The sequence below is a fragment of the Budorcas taxicolor genome, chromosome 1 (genome assembly GCF_023091745.1).
Source record: "Budorcas taxicolor isolate Tak-1 chromosome 1, Takin1.1, whole genome shotgun sequence".
Classification (NCBI taxonomy): domain Eukaryota; kingdom Metazoa; phylum Chordata; class Mammalia; order Artiodactyla; family Bovidae; genus Budorcas; species Budorcas taxicolor.
In genome coordinates, this window is record NC_068910.1 from 174,817,401 (window position 1) to 174,840,127 (window position 22,727).

A 22,727-nucleotide genomic window follows, 5' to 3' on the forward strand; every position below is an offset into this window, starting at 1 on the left:
CAACCCAGGGATTGAACCTAGGTCTCTCAAATTGCAGGTGGACTCTTTAGCAGCTGAGCCAAACCCAGACACTATATTAAAAAGCAGAGACACTACTTTGCTGATAAAGGTCCATATAGTCAAAGCTCTGGTTTATCCAGTAGTCATGTATGGATGTGAGAGTTGGACCATAAAGAAAGCTGGGTGCCAAAGAATTGATGCTTTTGGACTGTGGTGTTGGAGAAGACTCTTGAGAGTCCCTTGGACTGCAAGGAGATCCAACCAGTCCATCCTAAAGGGAATCAATCCTGAATAGTCACTGGAACGACTGATGCTGAAGCTGAAGCTCCAATACTTTGGCTACCTGTTGCAAAGAGCCAACTCATTAGAAAAGACCACTAATGCTGGGAAAGATTGAAGGCAGGAGAAGGGGATGACAGAGGACAAGATGGTTGGATGGCATCACAGACTTAATGAACATGAGTTTGGGAAAGCTCCAGGAGTTGGTGATGGACAGAGAAGCCTGGTGTGCTGCAAAGAGTCAAACATGACTGAGTGACTGAACTGAACTGATCATATTCCCATTTTATAGATGAAGTAACTGAGTCAAAGAAATTGATAACTTATTCAGAAGTCCTGCAAAAGGCATAAACTTGCCAAAAAGCAGATGTGTTTGACCCCTGAATCAGTACTTTTTTTAAACTGAACCACGTCACTCTTTTTTTTTTTTCAATTTAACACAGGAGCTACTAATTAAGGAATGTAGTACTTATACCTTACACAACATGCATGAAACTCAAAAACATTATGCTAAGTCAAATAAGCCAGACAACAAAGATCACGTTAAATCATCATGTTATATGATTCTATTTATATGAAATGTCTAGAATAGGGAAATCTATACAGAATGACTTGTGGCGGAGGGGCAGGAGGGCAAGGGAAATAAATGACCAGGAGGTTCCTTTTGGTTATAGAAATGTTCTAAAATTAGATCATGGTGATGGTCATAAACTCTGTAAATATCCTAAAAACCACTGAATTTGCTAAAATGCATAAATTTTCTGATATTTAAATATTTCTCAATAAGGCTATTCTTTAAAAGTTCAACTAGGATGTTAAAACATATGTGCAAAACAATTTAAGTAAAATATTTATGTATTATTTATTACATCAAAAAGTTTCCTGAGAGAAAAAAATACCCAAAAGTGTTTTCACTAGGAATAAATTTTAAAGTTGGTCAAATAAATTTTAGGAAGAACATTAATGCTAAAGTGATTTATCTGAATTCTGTCTGCTAATATTTGTGACTGCTGACAAAAAGTAAAGGACACTCTATTCTACTAGGTGGAAGGAAAATCATTTAAATGGATGGGTTTGTGGGTCACAATGACCTCTAAGAGGAGTATTATCAATTGAGATAAATTATGCATTTGGAAGCTATATTAGTGTGAGCTAAACATAAAATTACAGAAGTTATGTAAATAAATCTTTAAAAGGGAACTGAGAATTTAGCTTCTAAAATTTCATTTATAAGCTCTCCTATGAAAAAGAGGAAAGTTTGGCATTAAGATTAAGCTGCTAATTAGTGCCTAGGATTTACTTTTACACCACTATCAAATATATGGACTAGAATTATCATATGAACTTACATTTTCAAGCATTTATGTTTCAAAAGACAAAGGGAAAATGTGGGCCAAAGAAAAGTTTTTATGTAGAAAAGTAAAGATCATAAAGACTATATACTTGAATTAAAGTTGAAATTGTTCAATGGTGATTTAAAAGAAAAAGTATCAGTGTAAAAATAAAAATATTTATATGAAATATTAGAACTTTTAAATTCTATTTATAAGTACACAGAGTAATGACACAGTATACAGCACAGGTTTAAAAAATTCAGAATATAAAAAATATTTCATGCTAGTTAAAAGTATAACATGCTAATTCATTTATTAAGAGAGAAGCTAAGAGAGATTTAGGAACAACTAAGAGCATAAATAATAAGACAGTATAAAAGTGCAAGTGATAGGAAATTAGAGATTGCAAGATACAGGGGAAATTAATAGTAAAACCTTTGAATTCTCTGAAGGAAAAAACAGGGGACAGAAGCTAGAGCAGATAAATTAGGCTAGAAAACAGAAGGGAAGAAGTTTAACTAGTACTAGAAAGGAAGCCTTATTGAGATGCTTATCACTCACTTAAAAGCTGGTTCTGCAACTGTGGAGAAGCCAGGAAAAGGACTTGTAAGAAGGAATATAAACAATGCAAATACTTAAAAACTGGATTTAAGATTATTAATTATAAAAAGTCATTTACAAAGCTCATATCAAAAAAATGAATTTAAATACTTTTTATTGTATTCTTTGAACAAATAATTATGCTTCTTTAAAACAAGACACAGGGAGAGTCAAGAGATGAACAGTATTAGTCTGCCCTTATTTTAATCTGGCCAAAGAAACTGTAAAATGCTATGTTCGTTATGTTAATCCAGTGATTCGTCTGAGGAGAAGATATTCACTATGATGCATGGTTTTTCCTCTTCTCAAATAATTGACATGATTTCTGAAAAGATATTAATAAGCTGGAAAAGCTATCAATGATGATTATTGAGATATTGGAAAATCTTAAGCACATTAATTCATTAGTAATTGAAAAATTAGGCATGTATTTAAAAGAAAGCAGACTAAGAAGTAAGATTCTTAAAGTTTATGAAAATTATGAAAGTAAATGTAAAATAGTAGAGAAAGTAAAAGTAATTTGAATGGCTACAAAATTGGAGCTAGAGAAATTTATAGCATGTTCTTAATATAAAGGACAAAAAAAGGCTGTTAAGAATGGCTAACATTAAGAGTGCTGGCACATATAACCAGTGTGGGGCTAGGAATCAGACATCCCATGAAGACCTGTAAAGAGGTGAAGAGTATCTGCACACCAGAAGTCAAAGTGAAAATAAGGCCAGTTGGCTGGTAGGTGGTTAATGCCAAATAAATATTTGCTGAAAAAATGAAGCTATTCCCAGGATATGGTCAGCCCAATTGATGGGAAAAGATGCATTGTGGTAAGAGCCCGGCATATAGGTCAATGGATAGTGAGCATAGACAAAAGCAGATTATAGCAAATAGAAAACAGGTACTGAGAGGAGGGTAGCAGAGGGGCTGTCTTGGACCACTAGAAATGGGAACACCTGTAAAATTCCCCCATGGACCCTAGATGGGAGAAAAAAGTGTACCAAGTATGGGAATACAATACTGCCAAGACCTGAGATGGAAATTTTGCTGTCTTTCCTGCACTTGTAGTTCTATAGCTTTCGTAAGCCACTGTATCCACTTTTGTAAAATGAATTGAAGAGAAATATGTTGGTGCAATCAGTTCACCCAAGGGTACTTGTGGATAAAGTAAGAGGGACATTAAAAAACATTCCAAATGTTCTGACGATTTCAATAGAGAACTTGATATGGAAATAAGATTGTTGTGGTTTAAAAAAAAAAATCCAAAAAACAAAACAACAACAAACCTATTTCCCATCATGGGTAGGTTCATAGGAAGCGGTACTTGTCATCTTGAGTTACGAAAAGCATTAATGATCCTGTCCACTATGACCTATCGATTTCCAATGGTTTCAACCAAGAGAGCGGTAACAGATAGCCTTTTAAGATGGTTTCTTTCTTTCTTAACACAGTTTGAATGCTGTTACCCATGGAGTGAATCTATTCTATACGAGCAGCAGAAACCTAATTTAGTCTTGAAATTTTGTGCTATTATGCCCTGCAATTACACTGTCCTTTAGACGAACCTGTATTACACCTATAACTACACAACTTCTACATGAAGAACTGAACAGATCAGCTGCACCTTTGATTTGTATATGGACTGTAGTTAATGCAAGTGAGGAGTTAATGAATATAACAGCTATGGCTAACCAGCATCAAATTATTTTGGTGAGTTTTTTTTTTTTTTAATTGTAGGAGGTGGAATGTGAGCTGAGTCTTGAAATATTTGTAGACTTTTCTTCTTTTTGTTAAGAAAGTTTATTCTTTATAATCAGAAAAAATTAAATAAGAGAAAAATCACCCATATTTCCATCACATTAAATTTTATTCTCATATCTTTATTGTTCTCTTCTAGTTTCTATTCATAAACACACTTATTTTGACATAATTCTAAAGTATACACAATTTTGTGATTTTTTTTTCCTAGTATGTAATGTTATATTTACAGCATTTCCCATGCTGATGCCCAGTGTTCATATTGTTATTTTAAAAGTCTAAATAATGTTCCGAGTAATGGCATATGATAATTTATTACCTATTTCATTAGAGTTAGGGATAAATTATTCCTAACCACTCACAATTAAAAACATGATCTTTGCGAGTAAATAAATTTCTTCAGCAGTTTTCTAAACATAAATTCAAAAAAGGAGATTATTTGATCACAAACATCTTTATGGGTTTGTTGATCAGTCGCTGAGTCATATCCAACTCTTTGCGACTCCATGGACTGCAGCATGAGAAGCTTTCCTTTTCGTCACTATCTCCTGAAGTTTGCTCAAATTCATGTCCATTGAGTTGGTGATGCTATCTAACCGTCTCATCCTCTGCCACCCTCTTCTTTTGTCTTCATTCTTTCCCAGCATCAGGGTCTTTTCCAACGAGTTGGCTCTTCACATCAGGTGGCCAAAATATTGAAGCTTCAGCTTCAGCAGCAGAACTTCCAGTGAACATTCAGAGTTTATTTCCTTTAGGATTGACTGGTTTGATCTCCTTGCAGTCCAAAGGACTCTCAAGAGTCTTCTCCAGGAACACAATTCGAGAGCATCGATTCTTTGGCACTCAGGCTTTTTTATTGTCCAGCTCTCACATTCATATGTGACTACTGGAAAAACCATAGCTCTGACTATAAGGACCTTTGTTGGCAAAGTGATGTGTTTGTTTTTTAATACACTGGCTAGGTTTGTCATAGCTTTCCTTTCAAAGAGCAAGAATTTTTTAATTTCATGGCTGCAGTCACCATCCACAGTGATTTTGGAGCCCCCAAAAATAAAACTGTTACTGCTTCCACTTTTTCCCTTTCTATTTGCCATGAAGTGATGGGACAGGATGCCACAATCTTAGTTTTCTAAATGTTGAGTTTTAAGCCAGCTTTCACTCTCATCAAGAGGCTCTTTAGTTCCACTTGACTTTCTGCCATTAGAGTGGTATCATCTGCATATCTGAGTTTATTGCTTTTTTCCATGCAATCTTGATTCCAGCTTGTGATTTATCCAGCCTGGCATTTTGTATAATGTTTTATGGGTTAGAAAAATATAATATTTTTCTATTGCCAAAGAAAGGGAGAAGCTTTACCACTAAAGTCTTTGTACTAATATAAAAGGAGGTGAATGTTTTTAATTTTGTTTAGTTATTAGTAATTAAATGTTTCTTGCTTGTTTACCATATTTCTGGTGTTAATTTTGTTTCTGTTTTTTAGCAGTTTCCTGCTTGGAGTCTTCTCACATGCTTGAATAAATTATTTATATGGATTGGATAGTAACCCTTTGCATACCATATATGATATAAATTTTTTTCCATCTATTTTTATGTTGTTTGGCAGGTTTTTTAATTCAGGTATTCTACATTTTTATAGGCACAAAATTTGCCTCATCACAGGAATCACCTTGAGCATTTATTAAGAGTACAGCATCTCAGAATTTTGGAGATACTCAATGTGTTTGAACTGATGTGAAAGACTATACACTTTCAATAGGTTCCTTTATTATCTCGCCACACAAATTTCCACAGTCCTAGATATTCTTGTGGTCGGGCAATTTTGGAAAACACTTCCTTAGCTTTAATTCTGAGAAAACTTGTTAAGCTAATGGTCCATTTTTGTAAGAGGAAAGTGGAGGGTGGAAATTCATCCCCTTCTTTTTTTTTTTTTTTTTTACACAGAAAAGGAGTTCAGTGTTTTCATATGCCTTTTTGGAACTGAGTGAAATGATTAAAGAGCTAACAAGCTTTGGCCCAACAGAGACCTGAGTCTGAATCTTAGCAGTGTGGCCATGGCCTGCTTCTCTGTGTCTGATCCCAGGTGGCAATAGTGGTAAAGATCCCACCTGCCAGTGCAGGAGATGTAAGATACCTGGGTTTGATCCCTGGGATGGGAAGATCCCCTGGAGAAGGAAATGGCAACCCACTCCAGTATTTTTGCCTGGAGAATCCCATGGACAAGAGGAGCCTGGAGGGCTACAGTCCATAGGGTAACAAAGAATTGGACAGGACTGCATGCATACGTTAGAATACTATGAGGATTAGATGAAAGATGCTTAGTGCTAGTCAAATGACTAGCACAGAGAGGGTTCCTAGTTAGTGAAAGTGTTCTCCTTTTTTTGTCTTGTCTTATGTCAGTAAATTACTTCTTTTCTTCAAATATAGAAAGGTAGTTACTTGACTTAACCCTTAACTGCCTGTTACATGCAATATAAGACACATTCTCTAGTGTTTTACTATTCTTTTAAGAAACAAAAACATTCAAGGAAATGGCTTATCTTAGAAATCAGATTAAAATGATGAATAAAAGAGATAAGAATAATAACCTTTGATTTGGGGGGGACTGCATTTTTTTTAAGTTATTTATAACTATGAAATATATGTTTTAGCAAATCCATCCTAAATTTGTCCTCCTCTATGAAGTCTGAAATAATAGAATGGCATATTAAGAGTTTTATTTTATATAATTTTATTTAATTTTATCAATGAGGAATATATTCAAGTGGTTCAAAATATTTTGAAAGTATCAAATATACAGTTGAAATTGTTATACTGATGTTTATAACATAAATGTATCTATAATATTACTTTAATATTTTTGTCTTGATTTTGGTAACAGGTTTACCCTGGCCTTATAGGATGAGTTGGGAAATATTTCCAATTTTTCAATTGTTTAGAAAATATTGTATAAAATTAGGATCCTCTCTTCCATGAAAGTTGGCAGAAATTGCTTATAAAATATAATCTAGCTTTTTTCTGGTGAGAAAATATTGCTTTGATTTCTTTAATAGTTATAGGAACATTTAATCTTTTTGAGTAAGCCATGGTAAGACATATTTTTCTAATATGTCCATCTCAGGTAAAATTTCAAAGTTGTTGCCAGCATTCACTTTTCTTTTTACTCTTCATCTGCAGTTACTTTTCCTGTTTCATTCCTTATATTTTTCATTTGTTTCTTTTCTCTTCTTGTGACTGAATTGCTAGAGGTTTGTCTGTTTTATTTTTTTTTTAAATCAATGCTTTTTTGTTTATCTTCTTTATCATATTTTTGTTTTCTATCTCACTAACTGTTGCTCTTATTTTTATTGTATTTTTTCTTTTATGTTGAGTTTATTCCTTCATTTAAAGCTATACATCTCCCTCAAAGCATCACTTTGGCTGCATCACACAAATTCTTGATATGTAGTGTTTTTTCATACAACACAAGTCCAGATATTTTATATTCACTTTAATTTCTGCTTAAACCTCAAAGTTTTTCAGCAGTGTGTTTCTGTAAAATTATAAAAGATAGAAGGATGCTCACTACATTAAAAATAACACTTAAAGAAGTTAATGGACATATCATATTCTTGAATGAGAAAACTTTTATAATATTAATATTAATAAGACTTAATATCACTAAAAATATTAACTCTCTAAAAATCAGTGTAAATATAAAGCAATCCCAATTAGAATTCTTGTTGGGATTAGAGCTGAATAAAATTACTTTAAATTTTATGTGGAAGAATATCTACCTGTGAATACGTAAGAAAAGTATACAGACGGGAAGAGAAAAACCTTACTAGATCTCTATCAGAGTCTTTGGATTAGAGGTGAATAAATGATCTTGAAGTTCAAATTGAAGGAAACTTCCAAATATTTAAAATATATTTTAAAATGTATATAAAAGTAAGAACAAAGAAGAAAAGACTTACCAGTTATGAGAATATGCTATTAAGTCTAAAGAATATGATATTAATGGTACATCCAATACATTAGTGGAACAGAAAACAGAATATAGTAATAGATGTCAGCATTTTGAAATTTTGCCATATGACAGACAGTAGTTTTATTTAGTAGGTAAAGGATAGATTACTTATTGTAATACACAATGCTGACACAAATGGCTATGCATATGGAAAGAATAAAACTGGACCTCAAATCTCACACCATATAAAAGGTAAACTGCATATGTATTAATGATATAAATGAAAGAAAATCTAAGAGACTATATACATAATCTAGAAATGAAATGGACTTTTTGAACTAAGACTAACTAGAAACAATAAAAAATAATAATTTTATAATACCAAAAAGAAAAATGTTGATATGGTACAATTTACTGTGAAAAAAATCACTAGACAAATTATACATTAGAAAAAATTGAATATAGAAGATAATTAATTACTTTAGTATATAAACTGCCCTTAAAATTGTTGGAAAGTTCTAATAATTCAATAGAAAACTGGGAAAATCTAATTGACAAAGTAATTGACCAGAGACATTAAAATACCTGATTTTAAAATTTGTATTCAGTTTCATATTGCTTCCACATTCATGTGACAACTTACCTTTCAAAACTAGGTTCTCTCTCTAGAAAACTCCATCATTAAATACTCCCCAGCAAGGAGGTTGAGAGCCCTCTGTGATCTCCTTCATTCCCTTGTCTATTCAGCCAGATGCATACTCTCTAGACCTGGGTAGTCCTCTTAACTCTGATTTTATTTAAGCCTTCCTAGCGACCTCATGGACTGCAGCCTACCAGGCTCCTCTGCGGCTCCTGGTAGGCTGCAGTCCATGGGGTCACTAAGAGTCGGATACAACTGAGCGACTTCACTTTCACTTTTCACTTTCATGCACTGGAGAAGGAAATGGCAACCCACTCCAGTGTTCTTGCCTGGAGAATCCCAGGGATGCGAGAGCTTGGTGGGCTGCTGTCTGTGGGGTTGCACAGAGTCAGACACAACTGAAGTGTCTTAGCAGCAGCAGTAGCAGTGCGGCCATGGAGAGGGCCAAGGAGACATAGTGTAACAAGCGTAAGTCATGGAGTCCAACTAGGTTTGCTTTCATTTCCTGCCATTTACCAGTTATGTGGGGACAGGTATGTTACCTCTCTGGGCCTTCATTCTCTCCTTTTAAAGATGGGATAATTGTACCTGCTACTCATAGTCATTACGAAGATTAACAGAAGTAATTTATATACAGTGCTAACATAGGCTTCCCTGGTGGCTCAGCAGTGAAGAATTCACCTATAGTGCAGAAGGGAGAAGGCCATGGCACCCTACTTCAGTACTCTTGCCTGGAAAATCCCATGGACGGAGGAGCCTGGTAGGCTGCAGTCCATGGGGTCGCTAAGAGTCGGACACGACTGAGCGACTTCACTTTCACTTTTCACTTTCATGCATTGGAGAAGGAAATGGCAACCCACTCCAGTGTTCTTGCCTGGAGAATCCCAGGGACGGGGGAGCCTGGTGGGCTGCCATCTATGGGGTCGCACAGAGTCGGACACAACTGAAGCGACTTAGCAGCAGCAGCAGCAGCATAGTACAGAAGACGTGGGTTCTATCCCTGGGTTGAGAAGACCCACTAGAGAAGGAAATGACAATCCACTCCACTATTCTTGCCTGGGAAATCCTATGGACAGAGGAGCCTCGCAGGCTATAGTCCATGGGGTAGCAAAAGACTCAGACAGGACTTAGTGACTAAACAAAAACAACAACATAGAGCCTGCCAGGCTCCTCTGTCTATGGGATTTCCCAGGCAAGAATACTAGTGGGTAGCCTATCCCTTCCCCAGGAGATCTTCCTGACCCAGGGATCAAACTGGCATCACCTGCATTGCAGGCAGATTCTTTACCACTGAGCCACCTGGAAAGCCCCTAGTACATACTACCACTTAAAAAAATGTTAGTGTTCTATGTTCTACCCTATTTCAGTGTCTTATGGTTGGTCTAGGGACTAGGTTACCAGCAAACATGTTTTCTAAATGGCTATCTGACTCCAATTCTTTGATGTTCAGAACATCTCCATACAGTGCTAACAGTTTAATTTTGCTAAAACACTTCTTGTGTTATATCATTCTCCTGATTACCAGTTGTCAATGATTTCTTACTGCCTTCAGGAAAAAGTACAAATCCCCATAGCCTTACTGCTGATACACTCAATGTTCTAAGGTAAAAACTTTAAAACCTTGTTGAAGGCTCTCAAAACATAATTTTTAATATTTTCATTTGGGAAATGAAGGAACACCTAAAAATTTGGGCCTACCTTATATAACAGCATATGCTGTATAGTCTTTCAGTATTCTAAACCACCACCCACTGGGGATGATGATACACAAAAGTAACTCCTACTTTGTTTTCCTGAAATCTCACTGTAATTGAAAAGTCTTTATTATATTCACTAATACTTGCCACTGTAAATGGCAGATTAGGAATGGGTGATAGCAAACATTTATAACAGAATCAGTTATTGGCATAGTAATAATTAGGTATATTTATAACACAAACTAGTTAAAACAAGATTTTTGTTGTGATTATAAGAGAAATAAAAATTTATACATTTCCTTATTACAGCTAGTTGCTAACGACAGCAAAAAATAATCCTCTTTTACCTAGTACTTCCTTTTGCAAGTCATGGCATCTGGTTTGCAAGTTTACTTCCTGTTGTTTGGATGTCTGAATCTGCTGAGATCTCAATATGGCTGCATCTGACAACAACTTCAGATTTTTCATTTCCTCTTCAAGGCATACATTGTTTCTCTGGGACACTGTCAAACTTTTATTTAGCATCTTTATTTCTATAAAGAAAATTCAAAGTTTACAAACAGACAACATTGGGTCATAAAATTCTTTAAAAAACTGATTATTTTATTTTAGAAAATTGATAGTTGAAAGCCAAGATGACTTCTCTGAGTGTATAGAGAGTATAACCAAAAAGTTGAGTTTTAACTTAGAGGTTATTCTGAAAAAGAAATGATGAAAAAGACTGTATCGCAAAATGATACATGAAACCTTTTAGTAGTTTTTGTTAAAGCCTGTAAATTGTGTTAAATGACAATCCTGCCTGCTTTTTAAATACTCACATGAATAAATAGCATAATATCTCTGTAATGTTCTGGGTTTTATTGAAATTAAATTGTTTTCTTGGCAACATGATTCAGAAAAGTAAATTTAAATGAGCTAGCATGAGCTGGTTGTGAGGAATTTCTGGGAGATAACTAGGCTATATTCTACATAAATTATGAAGAAAGGTGGTGGGTTGGAGAGAAATAAAAGGAAACAGTGTTTAAAACTAATAAATTTATGGGCAGAAAGTATTAGTTAGTATATCTTAATGATTCTAATAACACTCTGTCCCCTCAAAATGAGACTAGAATTTCATCATAGCAATCACTTCTTATTACTCTATCTACTTAGATTAAGTTTAATAAAAATATGCCTTCACAGCATTATGTAGATTTTAATGTGCTAATTTTATACAATTTTGTGAGAAATGCATAGAACATTTTATCTGTCAGAATGATAAGCATCAAGCTCTCCAACAGTCTTTTCAGCACTGCTGCCTTAAATCACCATTAAAACATACAAACACACATGCAATAATAATAAAAAATACTATAAAATTTGTACAACCACAATTAACTGAATTGAAGAAGAGGTGATCTACATAAAAATCTGGACAGTCTGCTTTTCTAGAGAGTTCACGTGGCTTTCCCTTCCTTGTTTAGCTCATCCTGGACTATGTGATTGGTTTAGGGTATGATAGGGTGTCAAAGAAAGGCGGCTTGGTTTACTGGTCTTGCAGCAGGAATAGTAGCCACATGGGCCAGTGAAGACGAGAAGTAGACTTCTACGGGATACACATGGCTGCAGAGGCAACATGACCAGTAAAAGGTTACAAGAGAAATAAAGCAGTATGCTGAACAGAGCAGAGAGAAGAGAGCATGCCCTAAGGGATGGGGATGAGTAGGATCAGAAATGTAGTCTAAGGAGAGAAAAGCAAAATGTTTTTCTGTAGGAAGAAAGTACTTCTGGAAGAAAAAGTGGCACTTAAAGTAGACCAAGGGCATGAACACAAGGGGTCTGGCACCTTCTTCACTTTTATTCCTACTCAAAATGGAAAACCTAGAGAAATAATTTGGCAGAGACCAAATAAGTGAGGGTCAATTATATTCCAGGGGTTCCTTTACATGGGAATTTTTTCTTCTAGGACTAGCTATATGCTTCTGAAAATTTATGGGTATGTTACCATTTGTGTGAGGAAAACTACTAACAGTACATAGAGTTTTTAAAAGAATATAGTTGAAGAAAACAAGGAGGTTGCAATTTTTCTTCAGGCCTAAAAAAATCTGGGTATTTTTGTAGCCATAAAGGTGGCTTCTCGTGGCTGAATAAATTGTACCATACCCTAACCATATCTATCTAAGATGAAGTCAGAATGACACTGCAGAGGAGCACACACATGCTGTGACCTATTTATCGTTTGCCAGAATGATACTGGTTAGGTTTGCAGGCTGACTCTCTCAGTGTACACTACTATCTGTCTCTAAAATAACTACTCGTGTCAATGTGACTTTCTATTTGATATTAAAAGAATAAGAATCTGCAATAAAAATTCATTTGTGAAATATATTTTGACACATGGAAAAGTACAGCAAGATTTTAAAACTAACAGGAAGCACAATGTTTCTAACATGGAATTAGAAGAGTAAACACAATGGGGTCAATTAACTCACCCTTAGCAAACTATACATCCCCTATACCTATGGCAATCCTGGTGTCAAATACTCAATCCTACTTTTGTCATTAACACAACTTCATAATTATCAGTTATGTGTCCCAATTTGGGATTCAGAAATTATGATTTACTTATTCTGGTCATTGTACCCACTTCATGCTTTCCCTATCTTTGCACTATCCCATGAAGAAGCTCCTCCTAGCCTCATATGTTAGATCTACCACAGCTGTCATGATACCTCTGCCTGGAAATGTTTCCTGATCAGATCTGTTACACCAATTACACCATTTCTATGGCACTGATCATATGTAAACATGTGGTCTCCTATTAGACAGCAAGTTATTTTAGGCTGTAGGTAATAGACTCAAAGGACAAGAATCTGAGCAACTCCCAGAGTTAGTGGAGGGCAGAGAGCCTGGTGTGTTACAATCCATGAGGTCACAAAGAGTCGGACACGTCTTGGCAACTGAACAACAGTATCTTACTCACTTTTTATTCCTCCTATAATTTCTACTACAATATCCTAGAATTAACAGAAGCTCAATAAATGTCTACTAAATGAGTAAAAGCATTACTGAGCAAAGCTTCTAATAGTTGCTAATATACCACTAGTTGAAGATCCTAAATATGTGTTTACTTTACCTCTCCCTTCACTTCAGAGGCAAGCATTTTGAGCCCTAAATTATTTAATGTCAGACTTGGTAAGGCAGTAAATATGCACATCTAAAAGAAGCAAACATTTTAAATAGGATAAGCAAATAGGCCTATTCTATCCCTAATTTCATCAATTTTATGAAAAGTGTGGATCACAAAAGAAAAGAAGTATATTGTTTAAAATGTTTGTGGGGCTTCCCTCGTGGCTCAGTTGTAAAGAATCCGCCTGCCAATGGAGGGGACATGAGTTTGATCCCTGGTCCAGGAAGATTCCACACACCATGGGACAATTAGGCCCATGCACCACAGCTACTCAGCCAGCAGTCTAGAGCCTGTGAGCATCAACAACTGAAGCCCATGCACCTAGAGCTTGTGCTATGCAGCAAGAAAAGCCACTGCAGTTAGAAGCTCAAGCACCCAGCTCACCAACAGCTGGAGAAAGCCCGTGTGTAGCAACCCAGCACAGCCAAAAATAAATAATTTTTAAAAAATATAAAATAAAATGTAATATTGTCCAAGTTTATAGCCAATGGATGTTTTTAGCTTTAAAGTAGGTGTGATATAATTTGCTACCTGATGCAAGTATAGTTATTAGTATCAAAATTAATCTCATACAATCAATTTACTTGCCTTGATAAGACTCTCTGATTGTTTAGTCCTGTTAGCTTAGTCAAATTATCATAAAAATATATTAAGTTAATAAGCTTTTAGGAAGCCTCTATATATAACTTTATCACCAAGGCATACTGATATAAAATAATATTTAAAAACTCTGAAATGCTAGATTTACTATTTAATGAAGGGATCATAAAACACTATATAGATTAAAAAAAAAAAAACCTGTATTTTGAAACAGATTTACAGGCAGTTATAAAGAACTGTATGGGAAGGTCCTGTGTCGCTTTTATTCCTCCTCTTGCCATGTTCACATTTTGTATAACTACAGTACTCTATCAAAACTAAGAAACTGATCTTGGTATAATCCACAGAATTAGCTCAGATTCGACCTGCTATACACACCTTTATTTGTGTGTGGTGTGCACACATGTGCACATGGGCATAGCTCTATGCAATATTATCACATATGTAGCTTTATATAACTATTAATACCAATACGATCAAAATACAAGATTATTCTATCACCATAAAGTTACCCTGCTATCCCTTTACAGCCACACCTACTCCTATCCCCACCAGCTATAATCGCTGGCGACAACTAGTTTGTTCTCCTTCTCTAGAATTTTATTTCAAGAATGCTATATACATAGACTTATAATATGTAATCTTTTTGAGGCTAGATTTTTTTAATCAGCCTATTCCCTTGAGCATGTATTAATAATCTACTTATTTTTTATTATTGAGTAGTATTCCATGTTATGGATAAAGGACAGTTTGTTCATTCATTGAAGGACATTTGGGTTGTTTCCAGGTTGGGCTATTATGAACAAAGCTGCTATGAAAATGCATGTACAGGTATTTTCATGAACTTAGATTTTTATTTCTTCCGGATAAATGCCTAAAAGCGCAACTGCTGGGTCATGTGTTAAGTGCATTTTTAGCTTTAGAGGAAACTGTAAAGTTATTTTCTAGAATGGCTATTCCATGTCACATTCTCACCAGCAATATTGAGTGATTTGGTTTCTCTTATCCTTGCCAACACTTCTATACTCAATTAAAATTTTAGACATTGTAAGAGATATTTCATAGTATCTCATCATGGTTTTAATTTGCATTTCCCTAATGGTTAATGGTCTAGTGTTTTCCCTACTTTCTTCAATTTGAGTCTGAATTTGGTAATAAGGAGTTCATGATCTGAGCCACAGTCAGCTCCTGGTCTTGTTTTTGTTGACTGTAGATAGCTTCCCCATCTTTGACTGCAAAGAATATAATCAATCTGATTTTGGTGTTAACCATCTGGTGATGTCCATGTGTAGAGTCTTCTCTTGTGTTGTTGGAAGAGGGTGTTTGCTATGACCAGTGCATTTTCTTGGCAAAACTCTATGGTTTTTCCTGTGGTCATGTATGGATGTGAGAGTTGGACTGTGAAGAAGGCTGAGCGCCAAAGAATTGATGCTTTTGAACTATGGTGTTGGAGAAGACTCTTGAGAGTCCCTTGGACTGCAAGGAGATCCAACCAGTCCATTCTGAAGGAGATCAGCCCTGGGATTTCTTTGGAAGGAATGATGCTAAAGCTGAAGCTCCAGTACTTTGGACACCTCATGCGAAGAGTTGACTCATTGGAAAAGACTCTGATGCTGGGAGGGATTGGGGGCAGGAGGAGAAGGGGACGACCGAGGATGAGATGGTTGGATGGCATCACGGACTCGACGGACGTGAGTCTGAATGAACTCCAGGAGTTGGTGATGGACAGGGAGGCCTGGCGTGCTGCGATTCATGGGGTCGCAAAGAGTCAGACACAACTGAGCGACTGAACTGAACTGAATGGCTAATGATGCTAAACATTTTTTCTGTGCTTATTTGCCACCTATATATCTTCTTCAGTGAAATTTCTGCTCATGTATTTTGCCCATTTTCGAACTAAACTATTTTTCTGATGTAGAGCTCTGAAAGTTAAAAAAAAAATTCTAGATATAAGCCCTTTGCCAGATATGCATTTTCTCCAGTCTGTAACTTGCCTTTCCATCCTTTTAACAGGGTCTTTCACAAAGGAAAAGTTCTTAATTTTGTTGGGGTCCACTCTATCAGTTTTTCCTTTTATGTATATGCTTTTAAGTCTAAGAATGTGAGGTTACAAAGATTCTCTTTTTTCCCTAAAAGTTTAGTAACTTTATCCTTTACAGTTAAAATTATAATTCATTTTGAGTTAATTTTTGTATAAGGTATGAGGTTCGGATCAAGGTCTTTGATATCCAGCACCATCCAGCCTTTGTTGAAAAGGCTAGGCTATCTTTCCTCTACTGTGCATCATTGTCAAAAACCTAGTCACTCTTATCAAGAACTAGTTGGGCGGTACAAAACAAATAAATTACAAGGATATGCTGCAAAACACAGGGAATATAGTGAACTTTTTATAATAACTATAAATGGAATATAAACTTTAAATATTGTGAATCACTATGTTATATACCTGAAACATATATAATTTTGTACATCAATTGTATCTCAAAAAAAAAATACCTTGTTGAGTATATTTGTATGGATCTAAAAAAACACATACACATATAAATTTAGTTTTAAAATTTAATTATGAAATAACTGATATATATCACTGTATAAGTCTCACGTGTACACTATGATGGTCTAATCTATACTTATTGTGAAATGATTACCACAATAGGTTTAATAATATCCATAATTTCATATAGATACAATAAAAAGAATAACAATTTTCTCCTTGTGATAAGAACTCTCAGGATTTACTCTCTTAACAAATTTCCTACATATCATAGAGCAGTGTTAAATTTTAACAGTCTTACTTCAACTCCCCTTCTCCCTCCTCTCGCTCCCACCTCTGATAACCACAAATCTAATCTCTTTCCTATGAGTCTGGTTAGTAGCTTTTCTTGTTTATTTTTTGTTTTTTTTGATTCTACATATAAGAATATCATATAGTTTTTATCTTTCTCTGACTTATTTCACTTATCATAACCTCTTTAAGGTCAATTCATGTTGTTCAAATGGCAAGATTTCAGTTTTTATGGCTGAATAATATCCAATTATATATATATGTAATTTATAATATCATAATATATAATATTATATGATATATAATATTGTGTTATATATATCTCACAATTTCTTTATCCATTCACCTATTAACAGAAATGTAGGTTGTTTGCATGTCTTGGACATGTTTGCATGTATTGTAAATAATGCCACTATGGAGATATATATATATATATATATGGGCTTCCCTTGGTGGCTCAGACAGTAAAGCATCTACTTGCAATGCGGGAGACCTGGGTTGGGAAGATCCCCTAGAGGAGGGCATGGCAACCCATTCCAGTATTCTTGCCTGGAGAATCCCCATGGACAGAGGAGCCTGGTGGGCTACAGCTCATGAGGTCACAAAGAATTGGACACGACTGTGCAACTAAACCAGTACACCACATATATGTACATATATTTAAACTATAGGTGAAGAGCATTAATTTTGTTCCATTATTTAGGAGAAAATCTACAAGACAACCAAATGAACATTTCTGTAGGATAAGTGAAGATCTAATACAACAGAAGGAACACAGACTTTAGAATAAAAAGAATAAAATAATAGAAGCTGACATATCTTGATTTTTACTGTCACAGGCATATTGTGGCATGTGTGTGCATGTGCATTTTACAGATGATGACACTGAGGTCCAGAGGTTTTGTAAGTGGTAAAGTAAGTATGTAAACTTTGGCTATCTGACTCAAGAGCCCTGCTGGTAGGATTTCTGCGTGCATGCTAAGTTGCTTCTTGGCAACCCCATGGACTGTAGCCCACTAGGCTCCTCTGTCCATGGGATTCTCCATTCACATTTAAATATTTGGGATTCCCTGATAGCCCAGTTGGTAAAGAATCTACCTGCAATGTAGGAGACCCCAGTTTGATTTCTGGGTCAGGAAGATCTCCTGGAAAAGGGATAGGCCACCCACTCCAGTATTCTTGGGCTTCCCTTGTGGCTCAGCTGGTAAAGAATCCACCTGCAATGCAGGATCCCTGGGTTGGGAAGATCCCCTGGAGAAGGGAAAGGCTACTCACTCCTCTGACCTGGAGAATCCATGGACAGTATATTCCATGGGGTCTCAAAGAGTTGGACACAACTGAGTGACTTTCACTTTTCTTTTTTCATACATATTAAAGTATAAACAATTATATTTTTAAAAAAGTAAAATGTTAAAAATTGTTAGTTTTGCAGCTGAAAACATGGTTGTTATAATAGTTATCTGTATTTGTCTAAATTTAATCCTCAAAATTAAGTAAAAAATTTAGGAGTACTATATTGTCATACACAGCTCACCTCTAAAGGCACACATCATATAATAAAATTAGCTGAAGTTGTTATACAGTTAAGATGCTTTCTTTTCACTAACACTTAACTAAAAAAAAATAAAAATTAAAATACACAGAAAAGTTGGAAGAATTGAACCAAATATACACAACACCTAGATTCTTCAATTAACATTTTACTATATTTGCTTAATCACATAGCTACTCATCTATTCACCTTACATTTTTATGCATTTCAAGATAAGACAATATATTTGATTCCCTAAACACATTATTAATTATCATTCAATATAGATTTCTAATTTTTGAATGAAATTTTACCTACAAAGAAATGCACAAACCTCAAATGTATCATTAGATTAGTTTTGAAGAATGCATCCATCGTGTAACCCAAACCTCTGTCAAAATAGAAAGCATTACTATCACCACAAAAAGTGCCTTCATGCCACTCCTGAGTCAATCTTCCCCTCTGAGATAACTAGTGTTACTTGTCTTTTTTCCCCACTGTAGGTCAGTTTTGTCTATTCTAGAACACCATATAAGTGGAATGTTACAATATGCAATTATTTGTATAAGGTTACTTTCAGGCAGCGTAACATTTCTGATGCTTATCCAGGTTACTGCATTACTATAGTCCATTTTATTTTCCATTGTTTGTTCAGTTGCTGTTTATTTTTAAATAATCCATTCTAGTGATGTACTTCCAGGCTTTTACCAATTTAAGGCTATTAATAAAGCTTGAATAAAGTTGTTGAATATTTTTATAAATATATGCTTTCATTTACGGGACATGATAAATTCCAAAGAGAAGAATTTCAGAGTCATCAGACAGATGTATCTTTAGTTTTATTAAAAAATTATCAGAACTTCTTTGAAAGTGACTATAGCATTTTATACTTTGACCTATTTGTATGAAAGTTTTGATTGCCCTGTTCACCAAAATTTGCTGCTGTCAAGTCTTTTTCACTTTAACCTAGTGGGTATGTACAGGTATCTCATTGGTTTCAATTTGCATTTCCCTTATGACTCATAATGCTAAGTACCATTTCCTGTTCCTACTGGTCATTGGTATATCTTTTCTTGTAAAGTGTTCTGTTCAAATCTTTTAGGCATTTTTGATTGGATTGTTTGTCCTTTTACTATTGACTTATAGGTGTTCTTTATGTAATCTGGACAGCAGTCCTTTGTCACAGATTTTTTGAATATTTTCTGTCTGAGACTTACCTATTCATTTTCCTAACGGTATCTATTGATGAGTGGAAGTTTTTAATTTTGATGAAGTCTAATTAATCAGTTTTTGGGGGGTAGTTCTTACTTCTGTCCTCTCTGAGAAACCTTCATTTACTATCAATTCATGAAGATATTTTGGTGTTCTTTGTTTTAGCTTTTATATTTAGCTCTGATATATCCTGAATTAATTTTTATGTACAATGTGATATAGGAGTCAAAGTATATTTTCCCACATCAGTATTTAGTTATTCCAGCACAATTTGTTGAAAGACTTTCTTTTCCCATTGAATTGTTTTCGTGCCTTGTCAAAAGCGAAATGGTCATATCAACAGGTGTCATTTACAAGGCTATTTTGTTTCACTGATCTATTGTTGATTCATATGCCAGTATTACAGTGACTTGTTTACTGTGATTTTATAATAAATCTTAAGTTGGGTGATGTTAATTCTCCATTATTATTATCTTTTTAATAGCTTTTGGTGTTTGTTTTAGTGGTTGATGTAGGGATTATACATCCTTAACTTCTTAGTCTACATATATTGAATACTGCACCATGTCACATAAAATACAAAAGCATGGAACTATATGGATCTATTACCCCATCCTTCTGTTCTTTATGCTCTGGTTGTCATATGTTAAAAGTTAAATGAAAATACTCTATAAGCCCCACAATATAGTGTTATAATTTTAGCTTTAAATGAGCATAGATAATTTTCAATTTAAAGGTAAAAGGAATTTCATATTTACTGATACTTATTAATTGTAGTATATTTTAATCCTTTCCTGTTCATTTTTTTCAATGTATATCTCTCTTCTTCAAATTGAATAATTTCAATTGATCTATCTTAAAGTTCACTGATTCTTTCTTTGGTAATCACAATATGATATAAAAGTCTATCCAGTAGATTTTTATTTTAGATATTATATTTTAAAATTCTTGAATTTCCAATGTTTAATAGTTTTTTGCTGAGTGTTTCTATACTTTCATTCATTCTTAGCTTATTTTCCTCTATGTCACTGAACACAGTTAATGGCTGATTTGAAATCCTAGTCAGTTAATTATATCATCTAGTCCAGTTCAAGGCTGGTCTGTATTGACTGTCTACTCTTGAGTATTAGCCATCTTTCCGTTTCTTCCCAGAACAAGTGGTCTGGGATCATATCCTAAATGCTGTGGATGTTATGTTATGGAGATGCTGGATTCTATTACATTCCTCTAGAGTATTGATTTTTTTTTTTTGGAATTGCTTTGTTTTAGTGGGCTTCCCCAATGGCTCAGTAGGTAAAGAATCTGCCTGCAATGCAGGAGACGTGGGTTCAATCCCTGGGTCAGGAAGATCCCCTGGAGGAAAGCATGACAACCCACTCTAGTCTTGCCTTAACAAGTAGTTAACTTGGCTGACTCAAATATTTAAGACTGTTTCCCCTTAGGGTAAGTAGCAGTAATGTCAGTTTAACCTTAGATGAGCTGTTTAAAGTCTTTCTTGTGCACATGTATTTCAGGGATAAGCCGAAGATCTGGGAAGAATTTATAAGCGAAAGTTGAGCTGTCTCATTCTATCTCTTTTTGAGGGTATTCTCTCACTTCTCAAAGCCAGGGCTGCCTTGATAGCTGTCCACAAGTTTTCAAACCAAAAAGACACAGATTTTGTCAAAGTTTTAGCATCCCTGCATGGAATAGATTGTACACTGCCCTCAATCTAACAGTCATTTAATAAACACCAAAACAAACAACAACGACAAACAAGGAATTCAACCAGTGCTATTCCCTTCTTTTAATTAAAAAAATAATATATTTTTTTAGATCAGTTTTAAGTTCATAGCAAAATTAAGCAGAAAGTACAGAGAATTCCCATATACTCTCTGCCCCCGACATATGCATGGCTTCTCCACCATCAACATTCTGCTCCAGAGTGGTAAATTTTTTACAATTAATGAACCTGCACTGGCACATCATTATCATAAACCTATATTTACATTAACGGTACATTCTCAGTGATCTAGTTCTATGGGTTTTGACAAAATGTATACAGACACATATTCATCATTATCAGTTCAGTTCAGTGGCTGAGTCGTGTCCGACTCTTTGCGACTCCATGAATCACACAACGCCAGGCCTCCCTGTCCATCACCAACCTCAGGAGTTCACTCAAATTCATGTCCATTGAGTCGGTGATACCATCCAGCCATCTCATCCTCTGTCATCCCCTTTTCCTCCTGCCCCCAATCCCTCCCAGCATCAGGGTCTTTTCCAATGAGTCAACCCTTCGCATGAGGTAGCCAAAGTATTGGACTTTCAGCTTCAGCATCAGTCCTTCTAATGAACACCCAGGACTGATCTCCTTTAGGATGGACTGGTTGGATCTCCTTGCAGTCCAAGGGACCCTCAAGAGTCTTCTCCAACACCACAGTTCAAAAGCATCAATTCTTCGGCGCTCAGCTTTCTTAATAGTCCAACTCTCACATCCATACATGACCACTGGAAAAACCATAGCCTTGACTAGATGGACCTTTGTTGGCAGAGTAATATCTCTGCTTTGCAATATGCTATCTAGGTTGTTCATAACTTTCCTTCCAAGGAGTGGGCATCTTTTAATTTCATGGCTGCAATCACCATCTACGGTGATTTTGGCACCCAAAAAATTAAAGTCTGACACTGTTTCTACTGTTTCCCCATCTATTTCCCATGAAGTGATGGGACCAGATGCCATGATCTTCATTTTCTGAATGTTGAGCTTTAAGCCAATTTTTTCATTCTCCTCTTTCACTTTCATCAAGAGGTTTTTTAGTTCCTCTTTACTTTCTACCATAAGGGTGGTGTCATCTGCATATCTGAGGTTATTGATATTTCTCCCGGCAATCTTGATTCCAGTTTGTGTTTCTCCCAGTCCAGCTTTTCTCATGATGTACTCTGCATAGAAGTTAAATAAGCAGGGTGACAATATATAGCCTTTACGTACTCCTTTTCCTATTTGGAACCAGTCTGTTGTTCCGTGTCCAGTTCTAGCTGTTGCTTCCTGACCTGCATACAGACTTCTCAAGAGGCAGGTTAGGTGGTCTGGTATTCCCATCTCTTGAGGAATTTTCCAGAGTTTATTGTGATCCACACAGTCAAAGGCTTTGGCATAGTCAATAAAGCAGAAATAGATATTTTTCTGGAACTCTCTTGCTTTT

At 35.3% G+C, this 22,727-nt stretch overlaps 1 protein-coding gene across 1 annotated transcript in view; it reads right to left on the reverse strand.

Moving 5' to 3' along the window:
* LEKR1 (leucine, glutamate and lysine rich 1) overlaps window positions 1-22,727 on the reverse strand; it is a 206,096-nt gene that overhangs the window by 115,310 nt on the left and 68,059 nt on the right. Inside the window, exon 4 of the mRNA XM_052645445.1 lies at window positions 10,593-10,778. Coding sequence (XP_052501405.1) covers window positions 10,593-10,778 — 186 coding nt within the window. The remainder of the gene's footprint in view (window positions 1-10,592; window positions 10,779-22,727) is intronic.